Source organism: Trichosurus vulpecula, chromosome 7 (genome assembly GCF_011100635.1).
Source record: "Trichosurus vulpecula isolate mTriVul1 chromosome 7, mTriVul1.pri, whole genome shotgun sequence".
NCBI lineage: Eukaryota > Metazoa > Chordata > Mammalia > Diprotodontia > Phalangeridae > Trichosurus > Trichosurus vulpecula.
Genome location: NC_050579.1, coordinates 2045001 through 2056338, shown reverse-complemented (window position 1 = coordinate 2056338; position 11338 = coordinate 2045001). Strand labels below are relative to the sequence as shown.

General features: G+C 51.1%; 1 protein-coding gene across 18 annotated transcripts in view; it reads left to right on the top strand.

The window, feature by feature from the left end:
• Window positions 1–3713: 3713 nt before the first annotated feature.
• The window catches only part of LRRFIP1 (LRR binding FLII interacting protein 1), a 196769-nt gene continuing 189144 nt past the window's right edge, over window positions 3714–11338 (top strand). For 17 of the 18 annotated variants that reach the window (XM_036769029.1, XM_036769027.1, XM_036769026.1 and 14 more), the window contains exon 1: window positions 3736–3853. In XM_036769029.1, coding sequence (XP_036624924.1) covers window positions 3758–3853 — 96 coding nt within the window. In that variant the 5' untranslated portion in view covers window positions 3736–3757. Of the gene's footprint in view, window positions 3854–11338 lie in introns of all 18 variants that reach the window. The other variant, XM_036769028.1, reaches the window with a different exon arrangement.

Sequence of the window (11338 nt, the reverse complement as noted above, 5' to 3'; positions counted from 1 at the left end):
CCAACTCAGAGATTCTGCAAAGTCCTTTAGCAAAGGGAAACCCACTTTCTCCCAAGGCAGGCCATTCTACTATAGAACAGGATGAATTGTCGGAAAGGTTTTCACCCCTCCAACTACCTCTCTGTACCTTCTCTCTGTTAGTATAGCTCTGCCTTCTAGGGGCAAGCAGAACAGGTGGAAACCTCTTCTGAGTGACTGCATTTCACCTAGACAGAAAGAATAGAAGATGAAGAGTCTGGGAAACAGATCACAAGGCTGACCCAGAGGCATGAGCTAGGGGGACCCATGGGGAACTTCAAATGCCCAAACATCTGCTGGAAGTTGCTCTCTGTCCTCCCTCCTCTCTTCCTCCCTCCTCTCTGTCTCTCTGTCTCTCTGTCTCTGTCTCTCTCTCTGTCTCTCTCTGTCTCTCTCTCTCTCTCTCTCTCTCTCTCTCTCTCTCTCTCTGTGTCTCTCTCTCTGTCTCTCTCGCTCCCTGTTTTTTCTCTGTGTGTGTGTGTGTCTCTCTGTCTATATCTCTCTCAGTCTTTCCCTGTTTCTGTCTCTGTCTCTCTGTCTCTTTCTCTCAGCTAATAATTTCTTTTTCCCAGCTAATAATTTCTTGACTTGCTTTAGTGTTAATTTTATCCTTCAAAAAGGTCAGAAGAACCAACAAAGAGGAAGGCCTATTTTGGGTCTGTTCTCACTAGCAGAGAAAAACTAATGTTGGGGTGGAAATAATGGAAACTTTGGGGAGATGTGACCAGTAGTCAGCATTTACATAGCACCTGACTCGCCCAGGGTCTCACAGTTAGGAAGTATCTGAGGCAGGTCTTCCCAGCTCAGAGTTCTGCACTCTCTACCATGCCACCTAGCTGTGACAGAGAGGGAGAAGAAAGGTGGCATAGTCTGCCACCAGCCTAGATTCTGTGAAAGCAAATTCCAAAGGGTTCAGAGGAAAGAAAGGTAGGATCCCATGGAGTCAAATGCTTCAAGGGAAGCCAACTCAGGAGGGAAAGGAGGTGCTCAAGAATGAAATGTTGAAGGCACGAAAGAAACAATTCAGGTGAGGAGGAAAATGTGGGTTCATTTAAAGAGACCAATGTGGATGCATGGGAAAGTCAACAACCAACTTAGATTTAAACAAATAAAATGATGCATGGCCAGGGAATAAAGATGGGATACAAGAGTGTGGCCTGATCTTACAAAAACAATGCCAGGAAAGTTCAAGCCCAGAATGAGCTGAGAACAGAAAGGGAAGCTGAGGACAGCAAAATGGGTTGGGGCTTTTATTTAGTCATTGAGAGTAAAAAGAGAATCGGCTTGGGGTACGTGGATCAATGGTAACTGACCACAGAGAGAAGACTTCTGCCCAAGCCTCTTTTTCTTCCTGTTTTTTTCTGTAAAGGAGAATGACCTTTATACACTAGCAATGACCAAACAAAAATGATTAACAAGGAGCTGATATCCGAGACAAGTAAGGAGACAGTAAGAGAACACTTACTTTCCCTCAATGAATTGAAGTTAGCTGCTCAGGTGAACTATGTCCTTCTGTCCTAAAACAGCTGACAGCTGTGACAGACAAATGATCTCCAGGGATATTTGAAAGATCATGGATGATGGGAGAGGTACCACAAGATTGGAGAAGGGCAAATGTCCTGAATTTCAGAAAAGGGAAGAGAACAGAGCCTGTGAACTAGAGGCCAGTGAACTTGACTTTGAATCTTGGGCAAATTTAAGAACAGATCACTAAAGAGATGATTGCCAGACACCTAGAACGGGAAGCCATCATTACAAAGAACCAAGGATCAGTCACTGAACCAGTGGTGGGGAACCTGCAGCCTCAAGGCCACATGTGGCCTTCTAGGTCCTTGGGTGTGGCCTTTGACTGAGTCCAAGTTTTACAGAACAAATTCTTTTATTAAGGGAATTTATTCTGTGAAGTCTGGATTCAGTCAAAGGGCCACATTTGAGGACCTAGAGGACCACGTGTGGCCTTTGGGCCACAGGTTCCCCACCCCTGCTCCAGACCAAATTACTCATTTTTTTGACTGGATTGCTCAACTAGTAAATGAAGGGGGAAGGTTGTGGATAGAATCCACCTAGATTTTTTCAAAGCACTAACTTTTGCACTTTGGTAGCAAAATACGAATTTCATATGCGTAAGATGGAGGCAGTGTGCTTAGACAGCAATTGTTCAGAAAAAGTTCTCAGGGTTGTGGGAGATTGTGAGCTTGACTTGAATCTGCAGTACATACGGTGGCCAATTAAAGCTGGTGCAATCTTGGGCTCCATTGAGAGGCTTAGCTTCCAGAATAGAGAGGTCATAGGGCCACCATGCTCTGCCCTCATGAAGAGTATTGTGTTCAGTTTTGGGCACTGCCGTCCAAGAAGGACATCGAAGAAGTGCCGAGCTCCCAGAGAAGGGCAGCCAGGGTGCCTCAAGACCATTATGCAGAAAAACCAGTCAAAGGAATTGACGATATTTAGCCTGGAGAAGAGGAGGCTCATGGGGGAGATATGAGAGCCATCCTCAAGTGTTGGTGGGCTGCCTCCTCAGTATCCCAGGCAGCTCTCCAAGACTGGCAGCAGAATAAGGGCAGGTTTGTATTGGCAGAGGGAATGTCCACATCTGGAAGCTCCCTACACTAATTACATGTCTGGAGCAAAAAAAGGTGTCAGCCCTATTCTGGGTGCTGTGGCTACAGAGACAAGAATGCAGTGGCCTCTGTACGCAGGGAGCTGCCATTTTCCTGGGAGTGGGTATGGTCTACAGCATATCATTGCAGACTCTCAAAATGGAAAGAGGCCTGGGAGATTGTTAGTCATTAATCCAAGTAGCCCGGTCCACATGGAGACAACTCTTTTTAAGAGCACTTTACCAGACATCCATACAGCTTTTCTGCTCATCATTGGAGGATGATGGGAAATTCTCCATTATCTTCTAGGTAACTCATTCATTTTGGGAGAGCTCTGGCTGTTAGGGGAATATGACAAGAGGGTGACGGGGATTCTCTCTCTACCTTCTTGCTGCCCAGTCCACTATCAGACAGCTCGAGTTCTAAAATGCTTTAAATAAAGCCGCACAGCATGCTGGGAAGACAGATGACTTCAGTACCAGGCAAGTAGACCTGGGTTCTCTCCTCTGAAAGCCAGCGACCTAGTGATTGTGTACACTTCGCGGGGCTCCAGGCATCTCTTAAGTCTGTAAGTTGCAGGGAAAGTGCCAACCTGCATTTTCGGAGCGAGTTTCTTCTGCACGACCTTAAAGCTTTCCCATTTTAGCTGCTTAGAAAGTTGTTAAAATTTGGGGTGCCGGAATATGAATGCCCATAAACATGAAATCTGCACACAAAACATTAAAGCCAGCTCTGCGTAATACCTCTCAGTGTCCTGCACAGCCCTCTCCTCCGCTCCACATCGTATGTGGACACGCTCGCGCGCTCCTTTTACTTGATTTTTAAAATCTGACACAAAATTAAAGTAAAAACCACGGTTTCGAGTGTTGGAGAACACACCCCTCCGGGGGCAGCCCGCTGAACGGTGCTCGGGCGCTGTCCTGGGCATCCCTGCAGCCCGGCCGCCCATCACTCCTGGAGGATGATGGGAAACTCCCTGCCTTCCTCCCGAGGCCGCCAGCCCCCGTGGCTGACGTCAGGACGCCCAGGCGCGGGGCGGGGCCGGCCGGGGGCGGGGCGGGGCCGGCCGGGGGCGGGGCGGGGGCCAGCAGCAGAGCCGGAGCCGGAGCCGGGCCGGGCAGCCCGGGCGGAGGCGGCCGATGGAGATGGGCACGCAGGGCTCCGGGCGCCGCAGGCTCCCCCAGCGGGAGCGCCTCACGGCGGAGGACGACGCGCTCAGCCAGATCGCCCGCGAGGTGGGTGGGTGCGCCGGCCGGGGCCAGGGCCGGGGCCCGGGGCCCGGGGGCCGGGGCCGGGGGCCGGGCCGGGGCTGACCGTGACCTTCGCGGGGCCGCACAAAGAGCCGGCCTGGGGCCGTCCCCGACGCTCAGCTCGCCCGGCGTGGGGCCGGGGGGCTGCCGCATGGCCTCGGAGGCCCTTTCCAGCTCTAAGGTTCTGAGCCCTCGGCGCCCCGGTCCTCAGTTTCCCCGTCAGTAAAATGAAAGGGTTGGATTAGATGGCTTGGGAGACCCCTTCAAGCTTTAAGCCTTTGAGCCCCAAGCCTCAGTTTCTCCATCTGTAAAATTAAAGGGTTTCACTAGAAGGCTTGGGAGGCCCCTTCTAGCTCCAGCGTCTCTTAAACTCCCCGGCCCTCAGTTTCCCCATCTCAAAAAGGAGAGATTTAGACTAGATGGCCTCTGGAGTCAGAGGACCCGGTTCAAATGTGGCTCTCCTTACGGCCTGTGAAGTAGCCTGCACAGGGGTCAAATCACTTTAGCTCTCTGAAATTCAGCTTCTTAATCTGTAAAATCAGAGGGCTGGACCAGAGGGCCCTGGGGTCCCTTTCACCTCTTAAGCCTTGGTCCTTTGGACAGAAGGGCCTGTCTTTATGAGGAGTGGGGGGCTTACTGCTAGGTGTCAATCAAGCAAGCATTTATTAAGTGCCTACTATGTGCCAAACATAGCACTAGACACCGAGGATAGAGACAAAAATTGGTTCCTGCCTTCAATGACCTTGTATTCAGTCTGTCAGTCAACAAGCATTTACAAAGGGCTTACTAAGTGCCTGATTCTGTGCTAAGCCCCAAGGGTACAAATATTAGGAAAAAAGAAGGAAAGAATGCCAGACCCTGGCCTCTGGGAGCTTCCACTCTAATAGGGGAAAGACTAAGCATAAAAGAGCTGGGGAGGGGGGCAGGCCTTGGACTTGGCTGGCCTGGGATTCTCTCCATGGATGTCCTGGAAGGAGTTGTCCCATCTTCCCACCCAGAGGAGACCAAGCAGTCAATTCTGTTTTCTTTGATTGGCTTTCATAGCCTACCCCTACCCTCAGTTTACCTCCTCCCAAGGAGATGCTGCTTCTCAAGCCTGGTGGACTGGGCACCAGCTTCCCAGGTCATTGTACAGATGAGGAACTGAGTCAGGGAGGAGAGGTAGAACGCTGGTGACCCTCCCATGCCTTTACTCTCAGAGCCGCTACTTGTGAGTCTAAGCTCTGTGAAAAGCCCCCTCCTCCCTGAGGCACTGTGGCTTAGTGGGTAGCATTGGCCTCAGAGCCTGGAAGACCCCAGCCTGACTCATCCTGCCTCTGTGACCCCGAGCAGCCGTTCAGGCATCTCAGGCAGCTGCGAAGGATCTAACTGGCAGAGGAGGCCTGGCCTCCATTGGAGAGGGGCTGTCCTCATGGGCCTCAGATCTTTCCCCCAGGAAGCTTTTAGTTTCCCTTACTTGTTAATGGTCTCTCCTCAAATTATCCAAAGTTTACAGCAGAGTAAATACTCAAGATCCTCGGATCACAGATTTCAATCCGGAAGGGACCCTAGGTGCTATCTTGGACAATCCTCCCATTTTACAGATGAGCAAACCGAGGCCCGAGGAACTGCTTGCCCCAGCTCCCCCAGGGCTCCCGGCCAGCCTCAGGCGCTACCAGGCTTCCCTTCTCATCAAACAGGAGTCATGCTTCCTTGATGACCTCACACGGAGGGTTGTTTGGGAAGAAAAGGGCCTCGGACAGCAGAGGCAAGGAGAGACGTGTGTCTCTGTAGCTAGAGAGACAGATGTCTCCCTGATCTAGAATCCAGTAAGGCTTCTCAAAGAGCTTTGAGAGATGGTGAGCCTCCCAATACTGTTGTGCACAGAGGGTAGGTTCTGGAGGTAGGAGAACCCAAGTCCACACTTTGCCTGACTCTTTCTGGCTCCATGACCATGGGCTGACCACTATCCTCTCTAATTCCCCAGGAAACTGGCTTAAGGCTCAGTGAGAGGAGGCCAGTGGCCAATTAGCATTGGTGGAGGGAGTTTTCACACCAGAAGTCACATGATGACTCAGGTCTCTTGTGAGGTTGCCCATCTGGGCCCCACCACACCCAGCTGCCAGCATGGACAGTTGTCCCAGGCCAGCCTCTCTTTTGCAGGGTGGCCAAGGCATGGGAGCCCTGGAGAGAAAGAGCTTTGGTGGATGTGACATAGGAAGGAACAGCTCTCCTTGGGTTCCCATGTTGGGGGCCAGGCCTTGGCCTTCAGCGGCCAGTGATGACTTAGGCTTTCATGTTAGTCGGGGTGGCCTTTTGTCTGAAACTGTTCAGGCTGCACACTTGGTCCAGAACCCACATCCTGGTGCTGAGCTGCTTCTCAAACTTTCCAGTGGCCAGGTTTTCCTGTTGGAGCCCACGCTTTTGCAGGAGACAGAAGCCACTTCTGCCCTATTAAAGCCATGCTGGGGCCTGCTTATTTCCCTTCAGAATGGCAGCTCCTAATTGAATACTTTTAAAGGGAAATGTTGAAAATATCTAGGCCAACACCCAGGGGAGGCCTGTGTGCAGGGGCACACGTGGGGTCTTTCTTCGGTGCGTTTGTAACTGCCCCTCACAGCTGTGCAGATGCAGGATTTGAGAGTTTATTACAGCGTGTGAGAAGGGCCATCAGGAGGGGCCACATGGGCTTCTCTCCAACCCTGGCTCCCCCACATCCCCCCGTGTTTCTGCCACATGCCTAGCACTGTATAAATGCCCCTAAATTAATAACAGACAACTCTTCTCTACCCACAAGCATTTCTAATCTAAGCTGGTGCCCTGTCCTAGCTTGGGTCTGCTTCCCACGTGACAATGGAATTCTTTACATGTCTTTTCCTCCTCTTAGATGGTGGGCTCAGGGTAGGGGCTGCTTCGCATTTCTCTTCATATTCCTAGCACCTCCCGGAGTGCCTTAGAGTTAACTGGGGCCAGATCGATGTTTCTTTAATTGCATTTTGCTTGTGTGAGCACTGGAGCCAGAAGAGGATGTCATAGGGCCCATAAATGAATCATGGGCCCATCAGGAGGCTTTCTTTGAATCAGTGATTCAGAGTAGCAAGGAAGGAGGATTAAATACTCTGAAGCCATGCAGTACAGCTTCAGAGTCAGAGGTCCCGAGTTCAAATTCTGCTTGTATGACCTCGGGCAAGTCATTCCCCCCCAGGCCTCAGGTTCTTCATCTGTAAAATGAGGATGTTGGACATGGTGGCCAGAAAGGATTCTTTGGGCTCTAAATCTACGATCTTGTTTTTTGTACCCTTTCTTACGTTAGGGTTATGGGAGAGAACAAGCAAGAGCAAGTGCGGGAGTTTGAAACTAAACCAGGGAGTTCTCCGTCCTAATTAAAGAGCGGAAGTACCGTGTTATCCCTTGAGAGAAGCCTCTCCCATCCCTTTCAGCTCCAGATCTATGCTCTCAAGTCCCTTCTCCTCTCCAAGCCTCGGTTTACTTATCTGTAAAATGAGGAAGTTGTGCTAGCGGGAGTCTGCGGTTCCTTTGAATTCAGAGCTTGTGGTGGTGGTGTTGGTGGTGGTGGTTGAGCCGTGTCTGACTCTCCATGACCCCACAGACCACGTCACAGCACACCCTTCTGTCCTCAGCTACCGATCGAAGTCCGTCCAAGCTCACGTTCCTGGCTTCCACGAGACCCTCCATCCGTCTACTCCTCTGCCATCCCCCTTTCCTTTTGTCTTCAGTCTTTCCCACATCGGAATCTTTTCCAGTGAGTCCTGTCTTCTCATTATGTGGCCAGAGTATTTCAGCTTCAGCGTCATTTGACCTTCCAATGAGTAGTCTGAGCTGCTTTCTTTAAGTATCGGCTGACTTTAACTCCTTGCTGTCCAAGGGACTCTCCAAAGTCTTCTTTCGCGCCACAGTTCCAAAGCATGACTGGGACCCTCAGCTTTCCTTATAGTCCAACTCTCACAGCCGTACGTTGCTACGGGAAAAGCCATTACTTAAACTCTGGACCATCGTTGGCAAGGTCTCTGCTGTCGTAATTGGCTAGAGCTATGAGCCTACCTTTAATTTCTTAGTGTTTCCTCACTCATTTCCTGATGTTCTCTTGCCCTATAGGTCCAAGCAACCTAGTAAGCCTTCAATGCCCCTTGCCTTTCTAAGCCTTCTTTCTAACTCTGTCCAGCTATGGCAGTCTAGGCTGGTTGGCCTGGACCCCTTTGCCCAGAGGGAAGAGTGAAGCGAATAGGAGTTAGAATTCTGCCCACGCTGGCTGGCCCTGTGCGTCCGCCTCCCAGCTGAGGCTGACCTTCCTAGACTGGTGCCCCAGTGGAGTCAGCCTTCAGCCTCTAACCGCTGCAGCCACCCAGGGGCCGTCCAGGTCCAGTCTGTGTCTGGATGGCCCAGGGAGCACCAGCCTCCCAGGAATCCTCAGGCAGACCAAGATGGGGACCTAGCAGGTGGCAGGGGCCCAAAGGTACCTGCCTCTGTATTTTTCTGGATGAGTGATTAGGTCCATTGGTGGCTTCTTTGCTTTCCATAAACTTTATAGTTTGAGGAAATGAATTTGAGGCCTTGTATGTGACCTGACTAGTCTTGAGTAAGCCAGGACAGTTAGGATACTCCAACCTCCCCTGCTCCTTTTGTGAGGTCAAGAGAAGCATGGGCATCTTTGAATCCGGCCTTAAGAGGGCAGCCGAGTGGGGCTCAGCCCCACCACTGGTCTGGATGAAGGGTAGGGCCTCCAAGGTCCCTTCAGCTCTATAGCAATGATCCGATGATCCTGCCTTGGGTGAGCCACTGAACATCCATAAAGTGAGGGGCTTGAACCAGATGACTTCTGAGACTCCTTCTAACACTAAATTCTTCCATCATTCTTCAAGCTGAGCAGTGGCTTAGGCTGGCATACCCGCCCCCACCAGTGGCTTGTTGAGCCACACTGCGCAAGGTGCCTAATTGCCATTTATTGACATTAGCGAGGTGAAACCCCAACATCAGTCACACACGTTATGGGCAAGGGCAGTGTTGAGGGTCTGGGCCCGCTCCTGGTCAGTCTCGACATCAGGCATTTGCTTGGACACATTCTCCTTTCTGCAGGATCCTTGCTGGGCCTCCCTATGCCCCAGTATGGCCTGCCAGTCCCTCTTTCTGTTTTCTTGGTTTTTTCTTGTATTTTCACTGGAGAACCACATGGAAAGAGTGTGTGTGTGTGTGTGTGTGTGTGTGTGTGTGTGTGTGTGTGTGTGTGGTGCCTCATCCAGTCCCTTCTAGCTAGGCCCATACAGCCTTTGGTATCACCCTTTGGCATACTGGGCTGCCAAATCAACTCTGGCCATCCAGTCTTGGCCCAACACTGGAGGCCTTGTCAGGGAGAAACAGGCCTGTTGTCTGGTGCTCTTGGGCTGCCTGAGAGCCATTCCTGGTAAGAGAATTCCAGTTGGGGGTGGACTGAGAAGGCTTAACTCTGGTCTCCCGCCTCCCCCAGTGGCTCATAGGCCTGGGCTGTGGCAGCTGTTACAGATCTGAGTTCCAGCTGTCTCCTCCTGCTCTGAAAAGTTGTTATAAAAACTGAAGTGAGCTTGACTTCATTCCTGGCAAAATTGTAGAATGTGGATCTCAAAGGCTGCTTCATAAACACTTAGAAAAGGACAGAGAAGTTGGTACAGGAATAGGTACGGGAAGGCCATTCAACGGCCAATGAGAAGAAATTGTTCCAGACCCATCTCTGAACTTTTTTGAAAGGATGGGTAGATGCGAGGCGCAGGAGGACGCCACAGATCAGGGCTGAGAGGCAGTGGGTGCTGGGCCTGGCATCCCAAGTTCAAATTCTGCTCAGGCCTTTCCAGCTTTGTGACTCTGATCCAGTCACTTCACTTCAGCCTCAGTTTCCTCATTTGTAAGATGAAGAGGTTGGATTAGACAGATGACTTCTCACGCTCTAAGTCTAGGCAAAGAAGGCCCAAAGGACGGCAAGGGATGGCAGGACATGTAGCTCTTCCTTCTGACTTGGTGATGAGGACGACTTCAGTTATGGCCAAGTCGTCAATGGCTTGTCCCTGTCCCTCACACTCCAGCTAATCTGTTGCCAGGTGCCATTGATCAGATGCCTTCTGCTACCTCTCTCTGCTCTCAGTTCATGTACCCACCACCTGCTTGTGATTTGAATTACCTATCTCCTAAGCCAGTCCTCTAGAGTAGAAGTCAGAAAACAGCACCGATAATGGGCGGAGGGGTTGTATGGTCAGCCAGTCAGAGGGCAGGAATATGAGTCACATCCCACCCTCTCCCAGTCCCAATCAACCCCGGACTTATCTCCAGCACAACTGCAGCATTCTTGCTTGGCCAAAAATGGCCTGGGCAGGTGTGGGCCCCTCAGAGTATTTATATAACCTGATCCAAGCCTAGCAGACCCAGATCCTTGAAGCAGATGCACAAAACTACCTGCCCCAGCCCCCAAGTAAACCCCACATCTTGAAACCCGCCTGCCACCTCAGCCCCTCTGGGCAGCACAAGTGCCCTTTTCTGAGTCTGTTCTTCAGGGCTTGGCCAGTGAGTAAGCCCATGGGCGCACATTCTGTGTGTCTGATGGGAAAGAGGGGTGAGCATAGACCTTTCCCCCCCAGATCCACCCTGTTTTTTCAGAGGCCACCATCCTTTCCCTCTCCTGGATTCTCAATCTTCTCATTATCTTTGACTCATTGTTTAGTTGAAACTGTTCTCTCCAAAGTGACCAATGATCCCTCAATCACCATGTGATGACTTCTCTTCTGACCTCTCTGCTGTGTTGACGGTGTGAACCCTCCTGTCCTGCGCATCCTCTTCTCTTTCGGTTCCCATGACACTGATTTCTCCTGGTTCTCCTCCTACCTAGTGACCATCTCTTCTGCTATATTGGTTTCCATATCATGCTTCTAACTAGCCCTAAATTACCCTGAGCTCTGACCTGGGCCCTTTTCTCTTTCCTCTGTACACTCTTACTTGGTAACCTCATCAGCCCCCCTGGGTTTAATGATTCTCTCTGTGCAGATGACTCCTGGATCTTCTCTGAGCCCCGGGCTGTTGGATATTTCAAACAACATCCTTCAGGCCCCTCAAACTCAGCACATCCAAACCAGACCAGTGACCATCCCCCAAACCCCTTCCTCCTCTGAGCTTCCCTGTTGCTCTCAGTGGCACCACCCCTCCCCTACTCCCCGTCCTCTCCTCCCGTGGTGTTCTTCTTGACTCCACACATTCAAGTCCAGTCATTTCTGCCTTCACATCTGCAGCATCAGGCTCTCATCACCTCCCAGAGCATTGAAAGCCTTGCATCCTTCCTCCCCCATCCTCCACTCACTGAGCTGTCAAATGACTTCTTGGAGGTGCGGCTCTGACCACCTCACTTCCCCACTCAGGAAACTGTCTCCATATCATGGCCTTTGAGTTCAGGTATCACCTCATCTTGGTCTCACCCTTTGGAAATTGTTTTTGTTTGCGTTTTATGCCATACGTGAT